The following is a 10,118-nucleotide window of genomic DNA, read 5'->3' as shown; positions in this document are numbered from 1 at the left end:
GGGACTTTAGCAGCCATGCTGTTCTTCACGGCTTCTTCTCACTTGGGGTGGCCTTGTCCTTATCCAAAGCAGTTTTCTCAACTCCCCGAGACACACTCATCCTGTTGTCTCCAACTACGGCTCGATGTTGGACTGGTGGTTTTTGCCCGCTCTATTTCCAACTTTAAGGATAAGGTCTAGACATCTCCCAGTGACAAATAAGGCTGCAACTGCACTACGTTACTGATAACAAGTTTCAGGGCCTTCAGTTAACGAGCTATGATTTGTTCCTCTGGATCGACCAACTCACACTTCATCTGTAACTGGTGGAACTACGCCATGAACTCCTGCACTTATAGATTTATTTGTTGTAGGTGGTAGAGTCAGAAATAAATTATGTAGTTTTTTTTCTTCATCGCCTTCATATTCTCCCGCCAGTTAATTTTTTCATTGCCCTCGCTCTTCCTCTGCTTATATAAATTTTTCCTACCACAAGGAGATGCTCTTTCTCAATCTGATGGTCCTTAGTTTTACCCTTTTATCTTCTGACACATTTGTACTCAAATATTCTCTTAACTGACTACAGTCATTTTATGAAATCATCGAATCTATACCTCCATCGAACTCTAGCAAATTCACCTATATTTGTCTTTTCTCTCAGCATCCTCAGAGATCAGATTCCAATGCATCGTGGCCTATTTTCCTCACCATTGAAATCCTCTCTATAAAAGGGGTTGAAATTCTCGTCCCTTCGATTTTCTCTGTCATGATCGTGGGCAATTTTCTTCTGAATTTCATCCTCAATGTCTGTAAGCCTCCGTCAAAGTCGACAGATCTTTCACTGTATCTCCCCCTATAGGCTCAGACATGAGACATGTATCTCTTTGGTGGCATGGTTAAGGTTTAGAGTTGGGAGGTGAAAAAGGGTGTATGACACTAATTGAAGTTGTAAAAAAATTAATTTGGAGTTGTTGATTTTGAAAATCAGCAAGGTGAAGTTAAGGTTAGATCAAATTTGTCTATGGTTTGAGAATAGAAAAGAAATTTTTTGGTGGAAGGGGTAAGACAGATGTTAGGAAAGCTTAAGATATGACTAGTGTTTAGTTAACTCTGATACTAAATAAAGCCAGAATTAACCCAAAATTCGATAAATAATAGTTTCTTCTCAAAAATAGAGGTTATCCGGCTAGGTCGAGATGGGACAACCCGTTGACAGCGGTGAGAGGGGTTGTGATAGGTGGCTGTCAGTTAAAGGGGTGAAGGGTTGAGGGGGTGATGCCGACAACAGCTGGAGGTGTAGGCAGATCTTGTGGGGGCAGCTACTGAAATGGGAGGGGCTGGTGATGACTCGTGAGGGTCGGGCCGGTCGGGATGGAGTCACGACAATTGGAGAAAGTGAGGGAGGACATCTGCGGTGATAACAGGGAAGAAAAGGTGTTTGGGGGCAGGGAAACTAGGTGGATGGGAGTGTGGGGAAGATGGGAGCAAGCAGAAGAGGAAAGATTCACCCCGTCGATTCACACTGTCTCTAAATGAGTTACAGCCGCATCGCCTTCTTGTCGTCGGATATAGGCCTAAAAGTGAAAAGGGGGGCGTTGAAGGCTGGCCTAACAAAAATCTCAACAAAAACTAAACCTTAACGCAGAAAGTAGCATATTTATAATAAAGAATAACTAGGTGTGGGGGGGGAACCCCTCTCCTTGGGCAACAACCCCAAGCCTAAGCAAGGTCGGGTTTAATTCAGCCTCCCCGTTGAACTGGTTTGGCCGGTGCATGCCCCTAGCTCAAGCATATGCTTTACCTCTCCATGAGAGGAGATGATCTAGATGAACTTAATTTGGCTCATTCAATGTCATGCATTAAATAAATAAACCCCATTTAAATAGACTACATATGCTAATTGATAAATTTACTTCTCACCATATTAATTCACTAGTCAAAACATTTATATGATTCATTGTCCTAATTTCCTAATTAATTAAGCTTATTTGATTAAATCATCATTTCTTAGTTAAGTGGCTTGTTTAATTTATTGATTAATTAATGTATGACTGAGAACATTTTTTAATTAGCCTAATCATTAATTAATGGCTAGTTAGTACTATAATTTTAGATTAGCCTATTTAATTAAGCTAATAACTCTTAATTTTTAGTTAACTAGCTCAGTTTCTATATACTAAGTAATGAATGATTGTTTGGAATAATTTCTTTTGTGCCATTATTTAATCCTTAATTTATCATTTGGACAATCAACTATAATTAATTAATTTCATGAGGAAATACTGATGTAAGCTCTTTAATATTTTTATACTTTTCGGATGCAAATAATTGAGCTTATGTAACTCAGTATTTTAGGCTATGTTTGGCGCAACTGCAGCTTCTCAACTTTTTAGCTACAACTGCGCTGCTTCAAGAAGTTGTTTGTCTGTTTGGTGCGGCTGTGTGGAAATAGTTTTGGGGCAGTTGTTTCTGGAAAAATGATCATGTTGCCCCTATTTGATAAAACTTTTTAAAACAGAACTGTTATAGCGATATTTTTGATACTTTTGAAGCATAATTTCACTTCAAAACAATTCAAAAAATGTAGATGCCCAACTAGCTTAATAATGGGTACCAAAAGTGATAAAAAAAGGAAAAATAAAACACAATTCATGAATTTGCATCTTATGATAAGTAATTTATTACACATCCCGGTAAAAATATATGGTTATGTAATGCATACAAAAATTAATACATGAAAATCCATCTATATTTTACATAAAGAAAGAAGCACAATTGAAAAGCAATACCTCTTTAAAAGAAAACATAATAATTGCCCATTCTATATCCCTTGTGATAAGTAAATTTGATCTTGCAAGAAGACTTTTTAACTCAAATTATATCAAAGGAAGGTTTTTTTTAACTCAAATTATGATATGATTGAATGAGAAAAATAGATAAAATTGACTTATCATCTCACTCCGCATACCCTCTTATAAATAAAACAAAACGCCAATGTATTACCCATTATTGACCAATTTATGATCCATCTCCTCAACCTTCCTCAACCATTATTGACAAAAAAAAAAGAATCATCAGAATGAATCCTCAACCTTCTCAACAATGCTGTAAATAAGTAAAGTATTAAGCTCGGATTCTTTAGCCGCCTCATTCAATCTCCAGTGCTTTAATCTACAAAGAGACGAAGCAACAATTACTTAACATAGATTGTAAACAAATATGAACATTTAAGGCCTGTAATATGATAACCTAATGTATAAACTTTCATATTACATCATTTATATTCCAAATAAAAGGTTTCATGTGACAAAAAATTACAAAGGTTGAAGACCCTAAGTATAAGGCTGTATTGAGCTGACTCCCATTAGACTTCGAGAAGTTTAAATACTTGACAAACAGCAAGTAATTGTTCCTTCACTTGTTTTCTACAGTGAGAGTTGTGTCAATGAAGTTGTTTCTGTATGAAATTGAAAGATCTCTCATAACAAAGAAAACCCATGAACCAAAACTCAAAGTCATCTTCTGTGATGATTTGGATGTACTTTTGGCTTGGCTTGTTTATATTCTCACTTTGGCAAGCTCTTTTCGTTCTACTCAAAGGGATTATGACCTGTACATTACCAATATTTCAATCAAAAAGGATTTCACTGAAAGAGAAAAAAATTTCCTTCCATCAATTTAATGATGATAAAGCGCTTAAATTTATGACATTTAACAACCTTGCAAGGAACTCTGGCAGGAATAGGACCGGCTGTGCTTGACCAATAGCATTGGAACATCTTCTCTCCTTCTTTTACAGAGGAATTTTGTCTGAAAATTCTTCCAATTCCTCCAAGTTGAATAACCCTAATGTCCAAGCTCAACTTCCCCTTCAGTTTGAGAGACAGTGGATCCCAAACTCACTGTGTTCAATTAAACAGTAAAAATTAGTTGCCTTTATAAATGGAGTGAACAGAAACTCGGAAATGTGTGAACTTTGCAGCTATTTTTGTATGAAAAACTTATAAAGCGTAGAAACTCATGGTGGGAAGCGGAAATACCATGGTCACATATTCCTTTAGCATAACTATTTGCGTTGCTCTTAAACTTGTTCATCCAATGAAAAAGTGGATGCTTTCTACCTGTGAATGAAGAATAATTAACATTAAGAAAACTATAAAAGATTATAACATAGATTAGGGGGAAAAAATAGATTTTAGTCTCCTACTCTTTTGAAATTGAGAAGAACCATAAGAAGCGGGCATGAGAGATAGACGCTCGGCAGCTTCACCTTTCAAGTCCCCAGTTGCGTATATCACAGAGCTTACTGGAATTCCAATGGCCTGATCAGCGCTTTGATTCTTCATTCTGAGATGAATCACGCAGCCTCCTCGACTTCACTCTAGAAAATTCTTAGAGAGGAGTTTTTTGTTCGGTCGCCTTCTACGCTGGAGGAATCGCTGCGTGTCTCCGCTTAGATGGAGAGGGAGAGGGAGAGGGAGAGCTCGTAGCCTGGGAAAGCGGGGTACCAATGGAAAAAACTGAAGGAGAAAGCGGGGCCATGAGGTCGAACCCACAGCCCGCTTTTTACCTAAAACACGCCGCGTCGCGCCTCCCCCGCCGCTCCTAACAATGAAGAATAGCGGCGCCGCGCCGCGCCGCTGCCCTACTGCAGCTCCAAACACAGCCTTAGTCTTTTAAATAACAGCGTCCATCTGCTTTGGGTCAAGCTCCTAAAATTGTCGCTTAACCTATCCTTGGTTTGCCTTTCTAAATGGGCAACCAAGCAGGACCATAGATGCATGCAGAGGGTGTCTTCCTTTGCATTCAAATTAACCACTTTACATGCTTTGGGATTATTTGATTTCATCAGTAAACAAATTTATACTCACGTAAGTAGGTGAAAATTCCTACTTGAAATTTTATCATTGGCTTCATATCATTTCTCTTATGTATTTGTTATTTGAATCAAGGGTCATTTACATACATACCACCCATTTCCTATGTATTTAAATATCTAACACCTAGACTCTACTTTTTACATTTATACGACCCAAATCTTTCATATCACGTAAATAATAGGTAGGATTATTTCAACTTTTAAAAAGTTAAATGCTTAGGTAAGGTGGCATTAATGTAAAAATTGAATTTTAGGCATTAGATTTGTAATTACATTGTAATTAAGTAGTATGAATGTAAATATTCCTTTAATCACTTGATTTATTTGCATTCTAATGACTTTTAGGCGTTGGGTGATCAAGAAGATAGCTGAGAAGTTTCATGACCTATATGACATCATAGGTAAAGAATCAGAGTTTGTGAAGAGAATAGCTGAGGTAATGTGTTTTAGTTGGTTGTTTTGCTTCATTTGATCATTTATGTGGCTTTTGGTTTCAATTATGACATCTTTGTACTTTTATCTGTGGCATTTTTGTTGTTTTGATTGTGGTAAATGTTATCTAGTGGAAAATGGCCGAAAATAATGGTTTTGTCTGGGGCCTTTTCTTCATTAGTAATCATTACTAGTGTATTCGGTTATTGACATCACTTTGTAGCGCTACTTTGAATAATTATGTGGGAAAAAGAGCAGTTAAATATTTAGTAAACAAAAAATTGACTACTTACGGCATAATCAATCAAATTAATGCATCAAATAAGTAAATTCATGAAGATATTGGTTATGAATTGTATTTGTGAGAATGTGCATCTAAATGTAAAATAAACCTTCTAATAAATTTTATTTGATTTCACTTCGTGTGGAACAATTTTTTTTAGTTCATTCTAATGAATTATTATTTCAAATACTGTTGTTACCTAGCTGTTCTGTGTTTAAAACTTTGGATTTTAGAGGAAGCTATTTATGTTCTTGAACTAGCACATCTGTGGGTGATCAAGTTTCAGTGTTATCATCCGATGTTATAACTTTTTTTTTCTTTTCACTTTTCCCCAGAAATCAAAGATGAATTATCGTGCATGGAATCACCGTTGCTGGCTTATACTTTACATGAACAAATGGCAGGTTAGCAAGGAAGGTTAATGTGCCATGCTAGTAGTATCTGGCCTTGGTTAGGGCATAGTTTTCTATTTTCAGTAAAATATTCAAGTTGTTTATTCCTCTAACATTTTGTTAAATGGTATTATTGAAAAAATTCTCATACTCGTGTTGTAAATAAATATTTGGCTTCTGCATTTGTGCATGCTTGCTATACGGTCTTATATCTTATCTTATTTTTCAAATGAGCACTGCTGCATATACCAAATGGAATCTCAAACCTTCCCAAATTGTAGATATTCTTTTTTTTCAAGGACTATTTTTCATTTCATTTGTGTGATGCCATGTGGCTTTTAGAAGGTTTCTTTTTCTTGTGAAGCTCACTTTCTTTTTTAAAATTTAACTATGATCCAACGGCTTAGTGATTCTTAGGTGTTTATTATTCGTTGTCTTGATTTTTGTTTTGTTGCACTTATTTTAAAGTTCTTTTAGTGGTAAATTATTATTCTTTTTTAAATGATTGTAGATGTTTAATGAGCTGGATAAATCAAGAACATGGGCTGAGCTGCATGTTGCTGACAATTGTTGCTACCACTATCGAAGGGTGGGTTCTTCCTCTGAGCTATACAACTCTAGGCCTTCTGTATTATTTCATTTTGATGCCCAGATATATTGGAGGTAGCTGATGATTTTGGCTTTTTTTAGGTTGCTTACTTTTTCTATTTTTGTTATTAAAATTTACTTTTTGACAACTGTTTTAAATATATTTTTTCCAAAGCTTTTCTAAGTCAAATTTTTGGAACTGTGAAAAACTGTTATTCAAATATGCACTTCTTTTAGTTGGCTGTTTTTTCAAACACAAAAACAGTCAAAAAGCTTTCTCAAACGAAGCTTTAGGCTCTTCTTGCTGAACTTTTACCAAATTCCTATTGGAATTTTGTATAGATATTTTGCTGCTTATCAGGTTGTTTCTCTAAAATGCTATGCAGCCAGTGTTTCTTTTTGTTTTCAATATGACTTTATAAAACTAAGCTCCTAAGTATTCTAATGTTTACTGGATGAGCCGACATGTAAACTGATTTTTTTGTCGTGTTTTTTTTCCATGTATAAGTTTGTCATTTTTTGTTCTAAACTATCCCGAATGAACAATTGCAGAATATAGCTATCATGCTTATATTTTGTATACTGCAGAGGTTGATACTTAATTTGCTGGGAGACAATTCACTGAAATATGACGAGGAAAACCCCTCATTTTACAAATGTCATCCGGTCGATTTGCTACAGGTACTGTTTTCTTGCTGTCATAATTATATGTCCATGGATGTTTGCTACGTTGTCCTCTTTTCCCTGGATAGCATGTTTAAAGCACATGTTGATGCGCTCTTCATTGGTCACCTTTTTAATGGATTTTTTGGTCAATAAAGTTGGTGGTCCTTCATTGCTCGAGACAAACCCAAGTTGAGCGGAAAATAATGGATTTTGAGTTGATTTCAAGCTGATTTATGTTTAATAATTTTTGTTACTGCTTAAGATTATTATCTATATATAGGTATTGAATATTTATATAAAAATTTTATTATTATATTTTATTAAAAATTTAGTCTAAATGAGAAGTAATATCAAAGCTTTTAAAGGGTTGCTATTCAAAATCGGAATTAATTATTAATATTCTCATGACTCTTTGATTGCGTCATACATGCATGATTTATTTGTAATATATTTATAAAAAATATTTACGATTAAAATTCGATGCTACTATTATGAGGTTAATTTTTTAAAAAAATTAATAGGTTGTGTGTATAGTCATAAGCTAAATCAAACTAGTTTCACTCTGAACCATCTTTGAGTTGGAACAAATTTTTTTTGATTTTGCATTGATAAAACTTTGAGTATTTGCTGAATGAGTTTTGAGTTTCAAACATAATTATCCACTGTATGTTGTTCCAACTTTTTTTTGCCGTATTCACGAATGTTTTTCCTCCATTGGTTATTTGTTATCCATACATGTGAAAATTTACAAAAAGAAAAAAAAAAGAATCATGTCCAATCCCTAATTAATTTGTAGGACTTTTGCGATGTCTTTCTTAAAATCCCGATCGACATTTTTTTTTTGTTTTCTAAAGAGAACATAATCACAAAGTTCTATTTGTGATGGTTCTATTTTAACTCATGTAGTTGGAAAAACATTCTAATTTATGCGAGAAAAACTTTTCTGTTCTTTGCTTGCGTCCATTGCTTCCTTTCGACTTATGATGAAACTTCTTACTACGATGTTTTTCTAGGCATTTTCACATGCTCATATTGCATCACCATGTGTAATCTTTGTTTGGTTGTAACCACAGGTTGCAGTTTTTATTTGATTTTTTTTTTTTTTTTTGGCGGTCATGCGGGTCCGGGTGTGTTTATTGGTTGAGTGTGGTGGAAATTAGCCATGTGATATTGCGTGGGAATGTTTGACCCTTCCATGGGATCTATGAAGGAATTCTGAACTGGAATTTGGCTGGCTCCGTTTGCACGTAACTATGGAGATTATAAAATTTTTTTCTTAATGAAATGACCTTACTTTTAAAGTGCCAAAATAGTCCTTTGACTATTAGATTAGGCCATTTTAGTCCTACAATTTATGAAAATGTTAAATTAGTCCCCAGTTTATTTCAAAGAGGGCTAAAATAGTCCTCATGGGGGACTATTTCTACCCATATTAAAACACTTTGTGGACTAAATCGACACTTTTGTAAACTTAGGGACTAGAATGACTCACTGTAAAGAGTGAGGGGACCATTTTGAAGTTCTCCTTCATATTATTTATACCTCTTTTAAATATTCCATTAAGCTCAGAATGGTATATTTTGATTATGTATCAGTTGTAGTTGTCGTTATCAGGAGTTTCTTAATGGTTTGCATCATGATTGCTATCGTTCTATTTCACAGGAGGAGCTCAAGTGGAATGAGCATCTTATCAAACAATATGTGGGCAGAGAGGTTTGCTTCTTTAAATGGGATTGAAAAGTATATTTTCACATGTTGTATATGCTAGGTTAAAATGACTCTTACATTTCTCCAATGTGGGGTTCCGCCCAATTCCTATGTATTAACATATCAACCATCTAAACGTCAATTTTTATGTACCAACCACCCGATTCCTATGTTTTTGGCATGGGTTGTGTGGTATGCACATAAAAATTGAAATTTAGTTGGTTGATATGTTGAAACATAGGAAGTTATTGGTACATATGTATATCTCCATTGTCCAATTTAATCCTGGGCAAGGAAAACTCAATTCTTGTGAACTTTTTATTTCATAATCATAACCAGAACTTCCACTTGAACTTTGAAAATTTTTATTTGGCACAACTTTGTTATTGATATTTTTTGCCCTACATTGATTGATAAAATTAAATTTATTTTACGTTTGTTTTACCATTTTTAAAAAATTTTTAATATACATATTGTTTCCCCGTGAATTTGATTTAAGAAAATCGTTTGATCCTTTGCTGTGCACTGCTTGGCTGACTAGTGGCTGAGTCCGATATGAATGTGAATGGTTTGTTTGCTTGACTAATTAAGATCATATTGGGATATGTAGAATCCTTAAGATTGACCTCATGAACTAATTTGGGTGATGAGAATTAGAGGAGATGTAGTTCTGCACCGTGGGCGGCTGATTAACACTCATTAGAATATTGATTTGCAAGGTCTTTTGCATGTTTTCAAGGGTGCTAGCTTTATGGCCAGGCTTTCGGGGGACATTGTCAGGCTTTACAACACTTTATATCAGCATTGATTTCTTTAACGTTTTATTGCTAAACTCAAAGTCATTAAGGGCATCTTTGCCATCATACCATATGTTTCTTATGTATTTGTATATTTAACACCCAAATTTTGATATTTACATTTATGAAACATTGGTATCATAAACCTATGCGTAAAAAGATGTATTTTACTTTTGAAAAGGTCATGAAGGTGGTGTTTTTAATGTGATGTTAAAGATTTGAGTTTTATGCAGGAAAAAATTGAATGTTTAGGTGTTAAGATATGTGAATAGATAAGAATTGTGCGGTATGTAAATGCCCCTTTTATTTAAAAAAAAAACAAATCAGTTTGTTTTTTAAAGCACTTAAAAGTTAAAACATCTAGAAGACGGTTTGAGTGTTTTTGAAAATAATCA

General features: G+C 34.6%; 1 protein-coding gene across 9 annotated transcripts in view; it reads left to right on the top strand.

The window, feature by feature from the left end:
* Positions 1 to 10,118, top strand: part of LOC110022891 (protein prenyltransferase alpha subunit repeat-containing protein 1) — a 65,029-nt gene that overhangs the window by 48,214 nt on the left and 6,697 nt on the right. For all 9 annotated transcript variants that reach the window (XM_020722040.1, XM_020722038.1, XM_020722035.1 and 6 more), the window contains 5 exons: positions 5,204 to 5,294; positions 5,909 to 5,977; positions 6,477 to 6,554; positions 7,142 to 7,234; positions 8,882 to 8,932. In XM_020722040.1, the coding sequence (XP_020577699.1) occupies positions 5,204 to 5,294; positions 5,909 to 5,977; positions 6,477 to 6,554; positions 7,142 to 7,234; positions 8,882 to 8,932 (382 nt within the window). The remainder of the gene's footprint in view (positions 1 to 5,203; positions 5,295 to 5,908; positions 5,978 to 6,476; positions 6,555 to 7,141; positions 7,235 to 8,881; positions 8,933 to 10,118) is intronic.

The sequence above is a fragment of the Phalaenopsis equestris genome, unplaced genomic scaffold (assembly GCF_001263595.1).
Source record: "Phalaenopsis equestris unplaced genomic scaffold, ASM126359v1 Scaffold000203, whole genome shotgun sequence".
NCBI lineage: Eukaryota > Viridiplantae > Streptophyta > Magnoliopsida > Asparagales > Orchidaceae > Phalaenopsis > Phalaenopsis equestris.
The sequence above is the reverse complement of the archived record's forward strand: the minus strand, read 5'-3'. Positions and strand labels throughout refer to the sequence as shown.